Raw genomic sequence first — 20,236 nt, 5'->3', positions numbered from 1 at the left:
ACTGGCTATGGCCTAATCTCCGGTAAACCTGTTGATGATCAGATTGGACCAGAGTGTTCCAGAGTGCTCAGATGGACCATAGTGATTTAGCCTACACCTTCAGGTAGTCAGCGAGGGTCCAAAGAATTAGGAGTTGTGAAGGGAGTTGGGAGAAAAAACTGCTGCTAGAATGAGAAATAGAACTGGGAAGCAGGAGTATGAGGCTGGAAAAAGCAGGAGGGAATTTCAGGCTTTATGATGAGGAAATTCTGTGCAAAAGAAGTACAAATAATGCAGAATTTTAAAATATTGTACACATAATTTTCAAACATTTTGCACAAAATTTCACAAATTCTATTGCAGAATTCTCTCAGGAGTAATATAAAAATAGCAGGAAAAACTTGAGACTTTACTGGTTTTAAGATAAAGTCCCTTTAATGGGCACTCCAGTATTTAACAACTATGCACAGTAGAAGAATAAAAAGTAAAAAGATAAAAAGTCAATAGGATTAAAGTAAATTGTTTGCAGCACTGATTATAACAATTAAAAAAAAAGTCCTGGGTGAGGAAAACTACGGCTCCTCTCTTAGGAGCTTTTGGAAAGAAGTATAAAACCTTGGTAGAATCCTCTTGGATCAAATTCTTAATTGACCTCCTATTATTACTCTTTGGCACCTTTTCTGGAGCAGGAGTCCAGAATGTTCTTCCTGCAACTGCAATGACAGGCATTTTCACAGCCTCCAGCATCTCAAATACAGATTGTGAAAATTCAAAGGACACTGCTAGAGTGACCTGACAGCACAACTCAGTTTCAAGAAATGAAAGGCCATCTATTATTTATACCAAATCCATGACCCTTTTGTCTAGCAAGCCTTTTTTCCCCCTCCTTTTGAAATAGGAGAGCTTCTGGAACTTCTTTCTGTACTTCTGGTGTATGTATTCCACCCATAATATTTTGCCTTGTAAATCTTTCCTCTCATTTTACTGAGAGACAGAACAGGAATTTATGTGTTACAAAGTTAGCTAGAACAAAAACACCAGTCCTCTAAAATCTAGTTACTTAAGGATAAGAAATCTAGTTTCAACAGGTTATTGATGACATTAAAAAGTTTGATGTGTATGTGGCCACAACAAACCAAAACAAAGTTAGTCAGTTTGCACAGGTGTGTCAAACCTCATGGGATTTCCCTCTCTTCATCGGATGATATTTGTCTCTCTCCCTAAAGAGTTATTAAGTACCTCAGCTTCTACATGCTTTGGCGAACTGAAAAATGTTCTCTCTCCTGTTCCAGAGAAAGACTGCTGATAACAGTGAGGATCAACTGCTGTTGGATGAAGATGGACCAGATTTGATTAATTCTCTGGACCCAAGAAAGTGGTACAAAAGGAGAAACACCCGAAAGGGTAATGGCTTTATGGAACAGGAGGAAGTGTGTCTGGCAGCCCATGAGAGTTTGGATTACTGGCCTTCACACAATGAACCCTATAAAAAGTGGTTGCAGGAAAGGCCATACAGGTAGCATTACATGATATATATACAAATATTTTTCTATCCTAAGTATATGCATGAAACTAAAAAGAATCCTTATCAGTAGTCTACATTTCTGAAGTACCGTAGGCTCTGAAAACTGTAAGGCTGTTTATAGCTATTCTGCATGCTGTTTTAGATTTATTTTTTATGGGTGAATTCATCAATGGGCGCTAACCAATGTAATGTGCTCTAAACTCTTAGATGCCCATTATATTTCTAATGGGTGCATGCTAAATTAGTAGCTCTCCTTGATGAATTCTTCCCATAATATGTAATTTCTAAATATGTATTTTGTATTTCATATCTGCTCATTACTTTTTATTCTTTAATTTCTTTAGAGCTGCATTTCAAAATGCAGCCCTACTTATTGTTGATGACTGGAGTGAATATTCTGAGGTTAACTATTAATTAGGTGGTGAATATTTGAGCCTGCCTAAACTTTCCCTTCTCGTAAGATTGACTAGGGTAGGATCTTGTCAGCTCAGTTCTTTTTAAAATCTAACTGCAAAGCAACGGGGGAAGTAGTTATAATAATAACTTTATTCTTCTACCGTCATAATCAGATGACTTCTAGGCGGTTCACACTGAAGAGAGCTGGACAATCAGCGAATTACAATATGCAAATTATTAAAATACAACATTTTACACAAGAGCGGACATAATAACAATATTAGATTTAGTGAAACTTCTGTTTAGGAGATAAATCTATTAAACAATGCGTTTTTAGCTCCAATGCTCATAGAATTCCTATGAGTGTCCGAGCTGTTACCGTGGTGGCTGGCGCTAAAAACTCTAGCACGGTTTTTGTAAAGGATGGGGTACATTTGAGAATCTGCTGATTTAATGAAAAAGGGAATAATTTATTTTTTTTGAAAATAAATACTGTATGAGGGGCCGTTGAAAAGTTCTCTGTCTAGCCAGGAAGAGAATAATGTGGAGCCATGAAACTTACAAGTTGTTCCTAACTTTTCTTGACACTTTTCGTTTCAATTATATCAAGAAAAGTGTGGAATAATGCAGCCATCGAGGGACCTTCTGCATTTCCCCGCAGCTGCCAGTCCACCACCTCTGACGCCACTTTCTTGTTCTGGAACAGAGCCAGCAGCTGCAGGGAGGTGCAGGAAGGTTCCATGATGACACCATTTAAGTTTACAGCTGCTGCTGCTGGTTCGAGAAGCAAACAGCAGTGGTGGGGGTTGCTGATATGCTTGTGGTGCAGTGACTGTTGTTCATTGACTGTACATTGTTTCAAGTTGACCTAAATAAAGTTAAAAAAAAAAAAAAAAATGCAACTCTGGATATAACGGACTGTTTTTCCAGGTCCCTTGAAGTCCGTTATAATGGGATTATACTGTAGGCCAATAAAATGGTATTATCTTATTTTCCATTTTTGTATATTTTCCCCCCCTTTTGGCCCCCTTTTATGAAGCTGCATTAGGCTTTTTTATTGCCATAGCAGTAAAAGCTCCGACGCTCATAGAATTCATATTAGCGTCGAAGCTTTAACCGCCGCGGCCTGCAATAAAAAAACCCCTAATGTAGCTTCATAAAAGGGGGGTTTAATTGTTAATTTGTAAAGTGATGATTGCTATTTACATCTGTTAACCTTTATATTTTGCACAATATTAGGGGACACGCATCACTGTTTCTGTGGTGTTGCACTGTATGCAGAGTCCAGCTTCTTGGTGATTCACATATTTCTATTTTACCGCCCCCCCTTTTTTACAAAACTGTAGTATGGTTTTTAGCGCCGGCTGAGGTAGTAACAGCTCCGACACTCATGAGGGTTGGAGCTGTTACCACCGTGGTCGGTGCAAAAAATCATGCTACGTTTTTGTAAAAGGGCGGTGGGGAGGTTAGTTTGTGATGACATATTCCATACTGGGTGAAGGTGTTTACTGTTTTCTGTGTGTACGAAATACATGGTTCTCTGTTAGCATTGACTGTGCAGGATCAATCTGAACTAATCTGGCTTGTTTAATTTTACAATGGGTGTATTGATGTTCTACCTGCTCACTACAGTATGTAAGATGTTGCCTTTTCCTAGGTACACTCTTGTGACCTGTGGATTGTTACTAAAAATCATGTTTTCATATAGATGAGGGGGGGGGGTGTCAAAAAACGATGGGTCCCGGGTGTCACATGCTAGGTATGCCACTGCTGCTAAGAGCAGCTTATCTGAGGAACGGAGTTCTTGGGGAGGCGTATAAATAGGACTGCCAGATTTCCTGCTTGAAAAAAAGAGGCCGCCTGGCCCCGTTTCGTTCCACACCCAATCCTGCCCCATTCCACCTCGAGCTCCTCCCTGTTTCTCCCCAGCCCCGCTCCCATGAACCTTCCTGAGCTCGAAGGCCGCATTTGGAATCCTTCGCACATGTGCGGACATTGACACAATGATGTCACATGCATGTGCACGTGCGTATGATATCATCATGATGACAGTCGCGCATGCGCAAAGGCTTCCAGAGGCAGCCTCTAAGCTCAGGATTTCCAAAACCCAGACAAACTGCCAGTCATGTCTGGGTTTTCCTGGACAAATGGTATCCCTATGTATATGGAGAGATAAGAGAGGAGAGATACTGAGGCGCTACAGCATGAAGACACTAGTAGGTTAGTAATAGAAGTTTGTACTGTATGTGGAAACAAATAAGGAGCCAGTGAAGTGATCTGAGGAGAGGGGTAAGGTGAGTATAGTGCAACTGAATTTTGCACTGGTTGCAGGGGGGGGAGATATGATTCAGCAGGAGACCTGTTAGAAGTAAATTTAAGTGTGAGGTTATGAGCCCAATATCCTATTTCCAACAGTGCTCAATCCAAGACTTTTCCTCCAGGAACTTGTCCAAACATTTTATAAACCCAGACACGCTGATTGCTGTTACCACAAGTTCCAGAGCTTAACTATTCCTTGAGTGAAAAAATATTTCCTCCTATTTATTTTAAAAGTATTTCCATGTAATTTATTGAGTATTCCCCTGGTTTTGAAAGAGTGAAAATCAATTCACTTTTACCTGTTCTGCTACACCACTCAGGATTTTGTAGATCTCAGACCTCAGGATATGCCCCCTCAGCCATCTCTTTTCCAAGCTGAAAAGCCCCATCCTCTTTAGCCTTTCCTCATATGAGATGAGTTCCATCCCTTTTTTCATTTTGGCCACTCTTCTTTGAACCTCTTCTAATCCATTATACCTTTTTTTGAGATAAGGCAATCAGAACTGAACACAATACTCAAGGTGACGTTGCACCATGGAGTGATGCAAAGGCATTATAATATGCTTGGTCTTATTTATCATCCCTTTCCTAATAATTTCTAGCATCCTGTTTGCATTTTTGGCTACCACCGCACAGTGGGCAGAAGATTTCAGCCTAGTGTCTCATATGACACCCAGATCTTTTTCTTGGGTGTTGACTCTTAAGGTAGAACTTAAGATCAGGTAACTATTCCTTTGAAAGCAATGAAAGAAAAATCCAGATATCTCAATCCATCCTCTTTTTTTTTTTTCTGGAGCCATATGGTAATCCTACATAAAAGACAGTCATTTTGCACACTTACATATCAGATAAAAAGTTTTACTACACTTTACTGACTTCTCCTTACCATCTTGCAGCCTCTTCATAACAAAATCCCTGAACAACCTTCCCCAATAAGGGCAATCCCTTGATCACATACCCCTTAGGCAGAATCCCCTGGATCACATAGCCTCCCCTTCTCAAATGCAGATCCTCCCTTTCCAACCCCCTGAGCCAGTTATATAGCTAGACATCCAGTTATGGGTGGGCCTTCAAAAGTGAGTGGGCACAAAATTTTCTTCCTCCCCTTAACTCAAAATATCCTGTCTGTAATCCTCCATTTTCCTCTGCCCCCTTTCTGCTCTCATACCTCTCCCCTCCAGCTCCTTCTCCATCTCTCCTTGACTCTCAGCCCTCAGCCCAGCTTCTCTTTGTCTCTGTCCTCTCTTCTAAGCCCAGCTCCCATTGGGCATCTCTGTCTAGACCCAACATTCTGTGCTCTGTTATCATCACCCAGCCTTTCTTCCCTATCTCCAAACCTTTGATTCTTTGAGCACCAAATACGTAAGTCACACATGTCAAGCTCAAGGCCTACGGGCCAAGTTTGGCCCGCCTGGCCTTTTTATGTGGCCCGTGGTGACTATGCCACATCAAAGCACCTGAACGTGCTGCCCTGTCCCAGCAATGCTCCAAGCGCCTCACCGCGCGGTCTCAGTACCCATTTGCAGGCAGAAGGATCCAGTCCCAGTGTAAAAGCTAGGGGGCGCTCCACACAAGTGCCTGACTGTGCTTGTTGGTATTTTCAGAACATGATTAATAATTAAAAATTTGGCCTGCGACTTAGCCTATATTTTAGATTTCGGCCCCCTTATGTGATTGAGTTTGACACCCCTGACGTAAGTGATAAATTGTCAACTCGGTGGTCTGTGAAGCTTTGTGCTCAAGCACTCTGTCAGTCCTTTCTCCTCTGCAGCAGGAAATGTGCATCATAGGGGGCAGGACTGAGACCAGCAAAGCCTTTGCAGTGTGCATGAGCACAAGGCTCCACTGGCTGCTGTGATGCTGATTTATCACTCAAGTTTTCGGCACTTGAAGAATCAAGGTTGGGAGAGGGACTAGGGGGGAGACAATAGAGCATGGAGGGGACTGGATGTAGACAGAGATCCCCAACAGGAGGTAGGCAGAGAGGAGAGAGACAGGGTATAGGGAAAAATTTCTGTTTGTTTCCCTCTCCTAATGCACTATGTCCTCCAGCATTTGGGTGGACCTGAGCACATAGTGGTTGGGCTCCAGCTTGACCAGGCCTACCCGTGGCTCTGCAGATGCCATACCTGCCAAGCTTTTACATGGAAAAAGCTCTCCGTCTTGTACAATTCACATCTACTCCACCTTTCTGGACTCTATCCGCTCCCAGGATTTATTTGCTTTAAGCTGGTTTGGGGATTGGCCCCTACCTACCTTCTATCTTATTTCGTGCTATATAGCCCTACGAGGATAACAAGGAATTGCAATTTATTTGCCTACCCAAAGATCACTGGCTGTAGATACAGGTCTTTTTTTGGATAGGATGCTTGCATTTCAAGCAAGTAAACAACAGTCCTGGCTGGGTAATTATATTAGTGGAGCCATGCTGTTTTATGGTGCATTTCGAAAAGAAATTAAGATTGTACTATTTGATAAATTCATTTCTTAACTGAAGTTTTATTCATAACAAAAATTTTACATTGTTTATACTCTAGGTAACATTTATAAGTTTACTACTAATATTTTGTATTTCGCTGATTGTCCAGTTCTCTTTTGTGTAAACCACTAGAAATCATTTGATTGTGGCGGTATAGAATAATAAAGTTATGTTATGTTACTCACAGCCTGTGATCCCTAGTGATATATTGACACAGGATTGTAGTGGCCCTCCTCTGCTTCTGCTCCATTTGGCTCTAGATTTCAAAATGGCATCGTTGACTCCTAGTATTAGTCTCATAGTACTACCAGTAGGGATCAAGCTTCTATATAAGGGAAATTGACCTCTGCATTGGTACAAAAAAGATGATAAGTCTGTGGCCCTCCCAGAATTCAGATACCTCTCCAAGATAACCCCCAAGCCTCTGATCACCTATTCCTAAACCCAGGATCCTCCCTCTCCCTAGCAGCTCCCTCTCTTATCCTGAAATGATCTCCTTGATCCCCAAATTAAAAACCATCACTGGTATTCTAGCAGACTCCTCCCTCCCCTGACCCGATGTCTCTCTCCTCCTGGTGTGGCTTTCTGCATCGGTTCCTAAGAGAAGTTCAGGAGAAGGGTAAATATACATGAGGATGTAAGGGGAGGGGGTGGAATACAGAATAAAGAGAAGGTATTGAAGATTTCAGGGCAGGGTGTGGAAAAGGAGCGACAATAGGAACATCATCCAGTTAACTGACAATTGTGGTTAAGTGGCCACAAGTGACTTCTAGCGGCAGCCATTTTGGAGGCACAGCCATGACAGGTAAGAGTGAGCCTTGTTTCTGCTCACTCCTTCACTAGCCCACCAAAAACTGAGCAGGTAGGCCTGGGAGATTTGGGAGAGAGGGTGTTAGTGATGATCTAGAGAGGATTGGAAGGGAGGTTGGTGGTGATCTGGGTGAAGGGGTTGAGTGGGAGGGAGGAGGGAAGGCCTGTTGACATTCCAGGAGATGGGATAGAGGAAGAGAGGAGAAAGGAAAGTAACATAGTAGATGATGGCAGATAAAGACCCGAATGGTCCATCCAGTCTGCCCAACCTGGGAGGGGTTCAGGAACTGACAGATTTCCTTATGTGGGTCTTGGCCAGTATTCATCCGGAATCTACGTAAGTGTCTTATTCAGGCCCCGGCTGAATATCAGCTGAGACCTGCATGGGACATGGCGGGCAGCTTAGATGAATTAGCCCTGGATATTCAGTGTCTAAAGGTTTACAGGAAGAAAGATGAGAGAGGAACTACAGTGGAGAGATTAAAGAGTTAGGTGTAAAGGGGGAAGGTGAGAGGCCTAAGAGGGGGGAAGTGTTACAGTTTTGAGAATAGCCAGGTTTTTAGGTGTTTGCTGAAGAGTTGGAGGGAGCTTGAGGTTCGGAGAGGGGAGGTGAGGTTATTCCAGATCTCAGTGATTCTAAAGGGGAGGGATGACCCATGTTTGCCTACATGGGAAATACCTTTTATGGAAGGGAAGGATAGTTTAAAAATTTGGGATAAAATAAAATAAAATAAAAAAGGGTGAGGATATGGCCCAGCATTCATTATTCAGGGCTAATAATACCCTTGCTGGTCAGCTTTAAAACAAAAAAATGCCAACTGCTGTGGGCTGAATATTGACCAGCTTGTTTTTACTGAAAATGTATTTATTTAAAAAATTATACTGCTTAACCTACCATCCTTGGTGGCTTACATCAAAATGCATTAACACTCAAAAAATGCTTTGTCAAGAACAATGCAAAATAAAACAAGTCAACCTCTGGCGTAATACAGATTGAAAGGACTGGAAACAAAGAGAGAAGGGAAATAAAAAAGAAAACTGGAAATGTGTTTTATAATATGAATATTGTTGTATGTATTATGATTTTAATGTATTATATTGGTTTTTAATATGTTTTAATGGAAACTGCTTTGAAAACTTTTGGGGCCATGTGGCAGTATATCAAATGTCAATAAAAGATAAAGATAATTATATCTGGATGCCCATGTGCAAAATCCTTGTATCATTAAGGCAACAGATGTGCCTATGTCCTTTTATAAAATAAGGTCTTAGAACCAGCCCAAATAATGTACAAATTGAAATGCATGCATTTATACCATCTGTTCTACCTAAATTATGCCCTTGGGAACACCTACAGTACATGCAGTGTGAATATAAGTACGAGGGTCAGTTGAAACATTTCCCACTTAATCAAGAAAATATGTTTTTAGGGGAAATTGAAATTTATTTTTCAACATAGGGCGCCTTTTTCAAAGGTGCGCTAGGGCCACTACCGCCTCCTTTTTAGGAGGTGGTAATTTTGTGCGTGCACTAAAAACCCTAGCGCACTTTTGAAAAAGGAGCCCATAGTCTCCTTTTAACTCAACACATTTGCTTCAATGTTTTTTCCAGATCTTTCTTGCCTTCAGTAAAATACAAAACATCTAAACTGGGAAAATAGCTATTTACAGCATTTATGACCGCAGAATCCAAAGAAAGTTTTTCCCCCAAACAGCCATTTTTTTAGGTTTGGAAACAGAAAAAAGTCGCACAGGACCAAATCCAGAGAGTATGGTGGATAGGGAATTAATTTAAATCACAATTCATGCAATTTCATCATTGTGATTGTTGATGTGTGAGCCAGTGCGTTGTCTCGGTGGAAGAGAAGTTTCTTCTTGGCCAAATGAGGTAGTTTCATCTTGATTTCAGTGCTTAGACGTTATAATAAGCCAGAATAGTAGGCAATTTTCCCTTCAAATTAAGTAATTTTATCACTTTTGTCCATTTTTTAAAAATAAAGTGGAGCAGTTGTTCACTTCAAAAGGCTGACAAAACAATAACTAGACATCTGACTTGAAAATCTAGCTATAGATGTTTGTCAGTGCCATCTGCTGGACAGCTATAGAATTGTGATTCTAAACTTGTTCTTTCTTGGTCAGGCCAGAAACTTTTCAACTGACCCCCCTACATGTGATATTGTAGAAGTACATACTTATATGCATATAATTTTACTAAAGACCTTTTCCCTGTGTAAAACCAGCTTTATGTGTGAAAAAACTTTCCATAATTATTCTCTTAGAGTCTGATTTAGGCCTTTTCCCCATTCTGTGTTTACGAAAGTGGAAAAAGGAATCTTAGGGGCCATTTTACTAACATGCATCAAGAAATAGGCTTAGCATGTTTTAAAAGAAGACTTTTCTAATGCATCCCTGATGTGGGACTTTATAACGCATTCCTAAAATACAGCTTTTTTCTTTTTGCAAGTCAATACGTTAATTATTCTATTAACATCTGGGACTTGCGAAAATATTAATGTGGAAGCACTTACCACCTCCTATTTAGGAGGCATTAAACTGCTCCATATTAACTCTGCATTACCCAGTTAATACTCACTAATATGAGCATGATAGCTAGATAATGCTTCCCTTTTCATTCCCTGCCCTTGACACACTCCCTCATGAAAAATTACAAAAAAAAAAGTGTGACTAAGGCACTCAGGGAAAGATTCTTTAATGTTTGCGGTACAATCTGATGGGCTGCTGTCACAACTGCTATTGTAATGATTTTAAAAAAGGTGAGTCATTCTTTAAAATAACATGCATGCAAATGGGGTTTGCAGAGAGTCGCGGATGGTTGCTAAATTTGCATATGCAGCTCGCTGGTGATAGCGATCAGCACATTTGCAGAATACACTCACAAATTTTTAAAAAAGACCCCAAACCAAAGATCAGCAGGAAGGATGCCCACTCCCTCCTGGCGCTTCCATCAATCGATTCCCCCTGACACCACCCCTGGCAGCAAGAGGGATGCCCACTCCCTCCCGCCACTGCTGTAAAGCAACCCCTCCGACACCCCCCAGGCAGTGGGAGGGATGCCCACTCCCGCTGCTGCCATCAAGCAACCCCCACTCCCAGACAACCCTCCCCCTCGGCAGCAGGAGGGATGCCCACTCCCTCCCACCACTTTCATCAAGCAATCCCCCCTGGCAGCAAGAGGGATGCCCACTCCCTCCTGATGATGCTGCCATCAAGCAACCCCCACCCCCAGACACCCCCCATGGCAGCAGGGGGGGATGCCCATTCCCTCCTCCTGCCACAGTCATACCCATGATGTGACCCCCCTGTGCCTCTGACGACCCCCTGCCCCTCTCTACCTTGTTCGCAATGGCCAGCTGGAGAGAAGCCTAATCCCTCTGACCAGCAGGCCCACCTCTTTAAAATGACAGGCCTTTCCCTCCCTGTTGCATCCTGGAATGTGCTAGGGAGGGGCTTAAGGCTCTGATTGGCCCAGGTTGCTTAAGGCCCTTTCTATGGGAGAGGCCTTAGGTGTCTGGGCCAATCAGAGTCTTAGGCCCCTCTCTGGATTCATTGGGGAGGGGCTCTGATTGGCCCAAGTTGCTTAAGGCCCCTCCTATGAGAGGGACATTAGGCATCTGGGCCAATCAGAGCTTTAGGCCCCTCCCTGGTGCATTCAGGGACGGGCCTAAGGCTCTGATTAACCCAAAGGCCCCTTCAATAGGAGGGGCCTTAAGCAACCTGGGCCAATTAGAGCCTTAGGCCCCTCCCTGGCCTATGGGAAGGCCTGCTATTTGGAAAAGGTGGTCCTGCTGGCCGGACGGAATAGGCATCCCAGCAGCCATCATAAAAAAGGTGAAAGGGGTGCAGGGGGGTCGTCGGGGTACTGGGTGGTCGTTGGGGGCATGACGATGGCAGGGGGAGAGAGTGGGCATTCCTCCTTTTGTCTGGTGGGGTGTTGGGGGGTTGCTTTATGGCAGTGGTGGGAGGGAGTGGGCATCCCTTCTGCTTCTGGGGGGTGTTGGGGGGTTTGCTTGACAGTAGCTGCAGGGGGGAGGGACTGGGCATCCCTCCCACTGCCGGGGTGTGTGTGTGTTGGGTGGGTTGCTCTACGGTGGTGGAGGGAGGGAGTGGGCATCTCTCCTGTTGCTGGGGGGTGGTGGGTGGGCTGCTTGAGTGTGGTGGTGGGGGGAGAGAGTGGGCATCCCTTCTGCTGCCGGGGTGTGTAAGTATGTTGGGTAGATTGCTCGACGGCGGCGGAGGGAGGGAGTGGGCATCTCTTCTGCTGCTGGGGGTATGTGTGTTGGGGGGTTTCTTGACAGCGGCAGCAGGAGAGAGTGGGTATCCCTCCTGCCAGGGGTGTCGGGGGTTGTCGAGGGGACGGGGCAAAATTTTCTGGTAGGTCTGAGCTGTGAAGCCTTAATTTCCTGTCAGTGCCTGAGCCAATCTGCGTTCAGGCACTGACCAGAAAGTAAGTCCACGACAGCTCAGATCTGCCGTAAAATTTTGCTCGCAAATGTAGGAAAGTGAGATTAGGAATCACTTGGTGATAACAGAGAATTGACCTGAGTTCTTATTTAAATATTAATGACCTTGTAATACATTTGCATGGCAGAGTCAGTCTGCCAGGCAGCTCGGAAAAGACTACGGTGAGCCCTTTTTAGAATTGGCTGGTAGAATATTTCCATGCTAAACTGGCTGGAACTGGTTTAGTTACCATCGTTAAAGGCACGATGGGTTTTGAGAATCTTCCTTCCAGATGGGCAAATTACTGCAAAATGATTTCACGTATTTTGCTGTAGGTCGTTTTTTCACATAATGCAGTTTAGTAAATGAGCTCCTTAGTGATTCAAAGCCTTAATAACTGAATCTAAACTTAGCAAAAAGAATGATAATATTTTCTTGTTTTCAGGTCTGACTGGGTTCAATGGTTGTTGATGGGACTCATTGGGATGATGGTAGGAACAACGGGATTCTTTACACATGAGATTATCCATTACCTATTCCACCTCAAATGGGAACTGGCTGATGCATATATTCAGGTGAGTTTAATATAGAAAATAAACAATAACAATTTAGTTTCTGTTGGTTGAATATAAGAAATAATGCAAATTAGAACTTGTTCAACTTTAATGATAATTGCTGAACCAAAGCTCAAGGCACTGTATCTAAGAATGAAAAATATATCTATTAATGATTATGATAATATCACAAAAGTCAGAAGGAGGCTAATCTGTCATAAATGTTTAAAATTATGCATAGTCTAGTTACAACTAAAAGCACAGTGGATTCCAGGCTGTCCAATCAGGACAGTCAGATTTTTGGTCTATTTTTTTCAGAATAAAGTGACAGGATTGCAGGTTTGGCCAATTATAAAGATATTTTCTGCCCCTTGGTCTTGTTGAGAGAGGTTTAGAGAACTCCCTTTAAGGGACTTATTGGGAGGTGAGGTGAAAGACAGGATATATAGGGGTTAGGGAGTTTCTTGCAGAAAAAGAGAAAGCAGTAACATAGGTGTCTTATGGTGAGTGGAAGTTAGGAATTGAAAGCAGTCTTGACAAAGTGGGCTTTTAATTTGAATTTGAATACTGCTAGAGATGGAGCGTGACGTAATGACTCAGGCAGTCTGTTCCAGGCATATGGCATAGCAAGATAGAAGGGATGGCATCTGGAGTTGGCAGTGGAGGAGAGGTTACAGATAGGAATTACCTGATGAACAGAGTTCACGAGAGGGGAGCATAGGGGCAGATAAGTGAGGAGAGAGACTAAGGGACTGCAGAGTGAATGTACTTTTATGTCAGTAAAATGAGTTTGAACTGTATTTGGAAATGGTTGGGGAGCCAATGAAGTGACTTGAGGTAATGTGAATATGGCAGCTCTTCTGGAATATGAGTCGGGCAGCAGAATTTTGAACGGATTGAAGGGAACAGAGATGATTCAGTGGAAGACCTTAGAGAAGCAAGTTGCAGTAATCTAAGCAAGATGTAATGAGGGTTTGGATAAGGGTTTTAGTAATGTACTCAGAAAGGAGAGGTTAGATTTTGGTAATATTATAAAGGAAGAAGCGACAGGCTTTAGTGGTTTGTTGGATCTGAGTGGAGAAGGAGAGGAAGGAGTCAAAGATGACCCCAAGGTTGTGAGCTGACAAGACAGGGAGGAGGAGAGTGTTGTCCACAGAAATAGAGAATAGGGGGAGGGGAGAGGCAGTGTAGGTGGAAAGATGAAAGGTTCAGTCTTAGCTATATTCATTCTTAGATGGTGGTGAGACATCCAGGTGGCAATATTGGGCAGACAGGCTGAGACTCAGGCCTGGATTACTGTAGAGATATCTGGTGTGGAGAGGTAGATCTGGGAGTCATCAGCATAGAGGCGATATAGAAAGCCTTAGGAGGAAATCAGTGCACTTAGAGAGTGGGTATAGATCAGGGATCTCAAAGTCCCTCCTTGAGGGCCGCAATCCAGTCGGGTTTTCAGGATTTCCCTAATGAATATGCATTGAAAGCAGTGCATGCACATAGATCTCATGCATATTCATTGGGGAAATCCTGAAAACCCGACTGGATTGCGGCCCTCAAGGAGGGACTTTGAGACCCCTGGTATAGATGGAGAAAAGGAGAGGTCCCAAGACAGAGCCTTGAGGACAGTGGGATAGCAGTGGAGGAGAATCCCCCATTGCATACACTAAAAGTGCAATGGAAGAGACAGGAAGAAAACCAGGAGAGAACAGAACCCTGAAATCCCAATGAGGACAGCGTATCAAGAAGTAGGTGGTGATCAACAGTTTCAAAAGCAGCAGATAGAACGAGAATGACAAGGGTAGATAGGATTATCAGTGAAATGGAGGTTGAAAAGATAGCTTTCTTTTATGCTGGTTACTGTATATTATCTCCAGCTTGTTGGGTTAAATTAGCTAGAAGGGTTCTAGTCACTGGCCTGGTAAGGGGAGAGGAGGAGCAGAGCACCCTGGGTGCTACCTTGGCAGTGGCACCAGCATGTCTCCTCTTCTCCCTCCTATATCTCCTCCTAAATCTTTGCCAACCACAAGCAGCATCTCTTACTCACTGCTTGTGCCGGCCTCACCCTTCCCTCTGACATCATTTCCTGTTCATGAGAACCAGGAAATGATGTCAGTGAAGGATAAGGCTGTGGGAGGGGAGTGAGAGCATGGCCCTGCTCTCCTCGTGCAAACTTTCCTCACTATATTACTGGGTAAATGCCTTTTTTTCAGGTGGGTTCTTTCCCAATATGATTTAAAAATGGTTGCATTCAGACTAGTTCATTTTGAGGCTGGTAATTTTAAGCCCATTTTAACCATTTATTTTTTTTGATCAATATGATTGAGAAGGCTGTCTCAGATTCAGGAATTTTTGGATACGATATGATGATATGTCCAACTTCCAACAATTAAGTTCAAAGCGCATTAACAATTAGAACTGATCTACAGAAATCATTTAATCAGAATTACAAATTCAGATTCTGAAACAAATAAGTCTTCAATCGTTCCTGGAAAGATAGATATGTAGGTTCAATCCTTATTGCAATCAGTAAGGAAGACCAAAATTGAACTGCCTGGTAAGGAAAAGCTAATTGTAAAGATTGCTTATATCTAATCCTGGAAAATGATGGGCAATTGATGATCTTCAACCTGAGAATAAAGAGGTGATAAAGGAAAACAATCCAATTATATATTCAGAACAAATGCCTGTAAAAAATTTATAAATCCAACATACCAATTTAAATAAGATTTGAGACTTCACTGGTAGCCAGTGTAGCCTTAATAGAGAAGGAGTAACATGACTGAACCTCTTTTTTTTAACACTATCTTTGTTGCTTTATTTTGTGCAATCTACGTAGATCATAGAGAGACCAATAAAAAGCAATAAAGACCATTACAATAGTCCAGAGAAGACAAAATTACTGATTGCGTCAAAATAACAAAATAGTTTTCAATTTAAAAAAAAGACCAAATGTATCTAAGTTGGTGTAATTTAAAAAAAAGGTTCTTAACAACCTCATTAATTTGTGGTTTTAAAGACAATGTGGTATCCAGATAAACCCCGAGGACTTTTGTGAAGAATCAAGCTTTGCCCTTGCTCTACCCTGGCACTATCCAGATAATGCTGGGGCAATCTGTAAGAATTTTCAGCAGCACCAGCAGTACAATGGATAATCCAACGATGGAACCAAACACCCCCCTCCACCCGCCAAGTTCGAAGGAAGGCTCTCTTTGTGACCATCTTTGAATTTCAGAGGCCCAGAAACTGGAACAAACATCCACATACTTCCAATTCAAGAAATCACTGAAAACCCACCTTTTCTTCTCAATGCACTGACCCATTCCCATGCAGTCACTTGCATGATATCTTCCATGCAATTTTCTGCATGATATCTATGTCTCTGTAGCAATTCTGTGTAAGCCACAATGATTCCTAGCTGACATTTGCGGGATACAAAAGTTGGTATAGCATGGTATAGTTAACTCTATAAGGAGCATAGCAGGAACCTAAGGTTGTCCAGAAAACCTAAAGCTGGAAAAACTGCAAATTGAAGTTTTTCCCCATGAATTTGATGGAATGCTGCTACTTCATTGGTTGCCCGTAAGGTTTCAAATTATTTTTGAAACAATAGTGTTGGTGTTTAAGGTTATTCATCAGGACATTCCTTGGTACTTGACACAGACGATGACACTCTGCTGATTGCTCAGAACCTTATGGTCTGAGGGGAAAATACAATTGTCATTGATGGATTTTTCAAAAGCATATTATGAAAGCATAAGAACATCTACTTTCTTTTTAGCAGGAGTGGCCTTTTGGATGCAAATGTGGCCTTTTTTGTCCTCCCTATGTCCTTCGTTGCCTGCTTGTACCCCTACTATTGCTCTTTTTTATAATGGAGGTGATCTTAGCTGCTGCTCTGCTGGGCAGAGGTTGTTGGTTTTCAAGGCTCTCCTTTTAGCCAAGAAAGTCATTTTGGTTTCTTGGCGGGCACCTACTGCTCCTTCCTTCTCTCAGTGGCAGTTGTTCCTATTTGATTTGGCCCTCTTGGAACGACGAGCAGCGGGGGTGCGAGTGGAGAGCCTTTGGACCAAATTTTAGGATGTTTGGGAAGTGTATTGGCTGTCTCTTCCCCATAGGGCGAGGAGTCTTCCGTTGAATTCATGAGATCTGGAGCTACTGTAGTGGGTTGGGCGATGAGTCTTTCTATGCACACTCATTTATTGTGGAAATTTTTCTTTCTTTCTCAGGTACTTTTTGCTTTCCTTTTCTTTCCTCTGCTTTTGTCGGGTAGCTATGCTTCCTACTGTCTGTTTATTTTAATTTTATGGAGAGCACTCATATCTGGCCTTGTCTCTTTCTGCACCTTCTTAGTTTCTTCTGACTACCACACAGGTCTTGGAGGGTAGGGGTGGGGGTGGGGTTTGGCTGTTTGGATTATAGCCTATTTTCTGTGTTCTATGGTTGATATGTTTCTTTTTGGGAAAGGGTTTGTTGAGGGTTATTATAAACTCCTGTATTAGGCATGTATTGACATCTTGCCATCTGTATTTTGCTGCATTATTGATTTGTATTTTAACCTGCCTTGCTTGGGCGGGTGTCGCTGCTTTGCGAATGTGTTTTTGTTCTTTCTTGTTTCTGTATGCTGTTGGTTTTGCCTAATAAAGAAATATTATACACAAATAAAACACTGGCAAATTTATGTTTTAAGTGTATACTTACATAATATATTCCCGGGAAGGATGTCATGTGCTTAACAGTGCCATTGTATTCTAACACATGGTAATTATTACAATGATGTCAGAAAAAGAATAAAGTGTCTAAGTTTGGAGCCCTTCTTTGGAGAGAAGGAAAAAGAATATATACAAATTTTTTTCTCTCTCAATTTCCCTCTTTTCATTGTGTCTACCTACAGCTTGCCCCCAATCCAGCATGTGCCATTTTTTTTCTCTTCTTCCCACTTCCATCCAGTATCTGCTCCCCTGTTTCTCCTTCCATCCATCCTTTTTTCTCTCCTTGCCACACGCTTCTAGTGTTTGCTCCCCTCTGTCACCCCCCTCATTTCCATCCAGTGTCTGCCCTCTCTCTCTCCTCACCACTTCCATCCAGTGTCTGCTTCCCTCTCTCTCCTCCTAACTTCCTTCCAGCATCTGTTCCCCGCTCTCACCCCCTCCCCCCACTTCCATCCAGCATCTGTCCCCCTCTTTCTCCAAACAATAAACCTAAAGTGCCACTCAACCTTTTCCCTTTGTCAGGCCATCTCCCTCCATTCACCTCACCTTCACGACTGCCCGAAGCTTCTCCTCAGAGGTGATCTGGCGGAAACAGGAAGTTGCATTAGAGGAGAAGCTTCGGAGCAGTCACGTGCAACTAGTGAGAATGGCTGCTGCATCAGGGCCCCTCTGAGAGAGAAAACTTTGGTTTGAAAAAGCGCTGTGAAGGTGAGGGGAAGGGAGGGAAATGGCCTGACATAGGGAAGAGATGCCCAGACTGTGGGGCCCTCTGGAGCTGTGGGTCCCAAGGCAGCTGCTCTGTTTGTCTTCCCCTAATGCTGGCTTTGGCTATGCCATTGGTAGTACCTTCAGGGAGGGGGCTGAATTCACTTGTAATTTCCTGCTCTTTTTCAAATGTGCATCTTCACTGCCCAATGTTCAAAAACATTATTTCAATTCCAAATAGTAAAGCCTATTAAAAAAATCTGTGGGTCCCTATATAGCTCAACACAAATTGCAAAATTGGCCACTGAACGCATATACTGTAGAGTCCTTCCCTTTGAACTTGGTTTGCTGCAATATTTGACATAGCAGAAAGAACAGCTTTTTCCCCTATGACCAGTTACTAATTTTTTTGTATTTCTGAAACTGACAGAATAATGACTTTTACATGACCTGGATATGTATACTTGGGATTGGACTGGCAATGATTGTAGTATCTTCAGGACTAGTAGTGGTAAGTATGCCTTATGACAACTAATCTTTTAACAAACTAAAGTGAACATTTCAAGTTTACTTAAAAAATCTCATAAATATCCAAACCCAAAGAGAGCAAACTGATACAATATATTCCAATTACTCAGACCTCATACACCCTGGACATTACTCAAATTTCTTTCATACCGTTACAGGGGTTGTGCATTGGTCTGATAATAATAATAGCTTATTTTTATATACCGCCAAACCATCAGTTCTTGGCGGTTTACACAATAGTAATTACAACAAGTAATTAAAATACAGATCCAAATAATAGTGTCTTATAAAAGAAAATAGCACAATTCAACAAAGATACTGACTAGCAAAATGCAACCCTAACTTATTCAAAGTAAAATATGCACAATACAAATTATTTATACTAACATAGGTAAAAACCTGTAAACATTATTCCATAAAATAATAAAAAATCCACTTATCATGATAATTTTAAAATCGATTAAACTTTGTATTGTTTAAATAGATAAGTTTTAAGATCTTTCCGAAATTGATAATAAGCAAGGGCTAGAGAAATAAGAGCATTCAAACATGAATTCATTACTCCTGCTTGAAACGCCAGAATCCTATCTAAGAATTTCTTAAAGTGGCAAGCTTTCACTGAGGGGAAAATAAAACCAACTGGATCTATGTATATTTTTTTTTACATGTAAAAAAAATCTAAAATGAGCAACAAGATAAGATGGTGCTAACCCAAATAGAACTTTATAACAAATGCATCCAAATTTAAACAACACTCTAGCCTCGAACGGCAACCAGTGAAGTTTTTGATAATATGAACTAATGTGATCGTGTTTTTTTAAATTAAAAACCAGACAAATTGCTGTGTTTTGTATTAATCTTAATTGATTAATTGTTTTTTTATGAGCACCCAAATAAATAATATTACAATAGTCCAATATTGAAAGAATTGACGATTGAACCAGTATTTTACATGATATAAAATCAAAATATTTTCTAATGGTTCGCAACTTCCAAAAAGTAATAAAACATCTTTTGACCAATAAATCCGTATGAGCCTTAAATGATAAAGTACAATCTAATGTAATATCTAATATTTTTAAGGTGGTAACTATTGGATAGGTTTGACCGTTTACAGTAAGCATTTTTTCAATAAGCTTTTCATTAGGACTAGCAAGAAAAAACTTTGATTTACCTGGATTCAGTTTCAATTTAATACTAGAAGTCCAGGTTTCCACATTAATTTCTAGCTGTGTGCCAAATAGTTGTGTGCATCCAAACACCGGAATACAGAAAAGCAAGTTGCCAGCTTTGGTTTCTAAAATGCAAATAAAATCAGTGTGAATGCTTTCGTATGGTGTGGTGAAGACCAAACAAGTACGTGAATGAAGTGGCACGGTCCCTGAAGAAACTAAGCAGTGAAACAGTTGAGTAACCATTGGGCTAAAATTAAGTGCGCCTTCTTATATATATCTTTGTGGATGCACACAACTATTTGTATCAGTTTGCTCTCTTTGAGTTTGGATATTTATGAGCTGATGTTTTAAGACATCAGGATACTGACATCTTTTCAAAAGCACTTACTACAACCATGTGATTTGCACCATTATAAAATCCTGAAAGGCTATAAAGCACAATAAGAACATAGAGCCGGATTCTAAAACAGCGCCAAAAGTTAAACGGTGGTAGTTGCCCTACTACTGTCTAACTTAATTGGTTTAATTGCCTTTAATTAATGTGATAATTGATTGTGTTGTTTAAAAGCAATTAAACCGTCATAAAAAAGACAGCACCTC

General features: G+C 41.6%; 1 protein-coding gene across 2 annotated transcripts in view; it reads left to right on the top strand.

Annotated features, from left to right (window-relative positions):
* The first annotated feature begins 1,174 nt into the window (after nucleotides 1-1,174).
* Nucleotides 1,175-20,236, top strand: part of LOC117355639 (chloride channel protein D-like) — a 236,796-nt gene continuing 217,734 nt past the window's right edge. Inside the window, exons 1-3 of one of the 2 annotated variants that reach the window (XM_033934508.1) lie at nucleotides 1,175-1,495; nucleotides 12,414-12,543; nucleotides 18,364-18,444. In XM_033934508.1, coding sequence (XP_033790399.1) covers nucleotides 1,251-1,495; nucleotides 12,414-12,543; nucleotides 18,364-18,444 — 456 coding nt within the window. In that variant the 5' untranslated portion in view covers nucleotides 1,175-1,250. The remainder of the gene's footprint in view (nucleotides 1,496-12,413; nucleotides 12,544-18,363; nucleotides 18,445-20,236) is intronic. The other variant, XM_033934509.1, reaches the window with a different exon arrangement.

This window comes from Geotrypetes seraphini, chromosome 2, assembly GCF_902459505.1.
Source record: "Geotrypetes seraphini chromosome 2, aGeoSer1.1, whole genome shotgun sequence".
NCBI lineage: Eukaryota > Metazoa > Chordata > Amphibia > Gymnophiona > Dermophiidae > Geotrypetes > Geotrypetes seraphini.
This window is presented reverse-complemented; position numbering and strand designations above follow the sequence as displayed.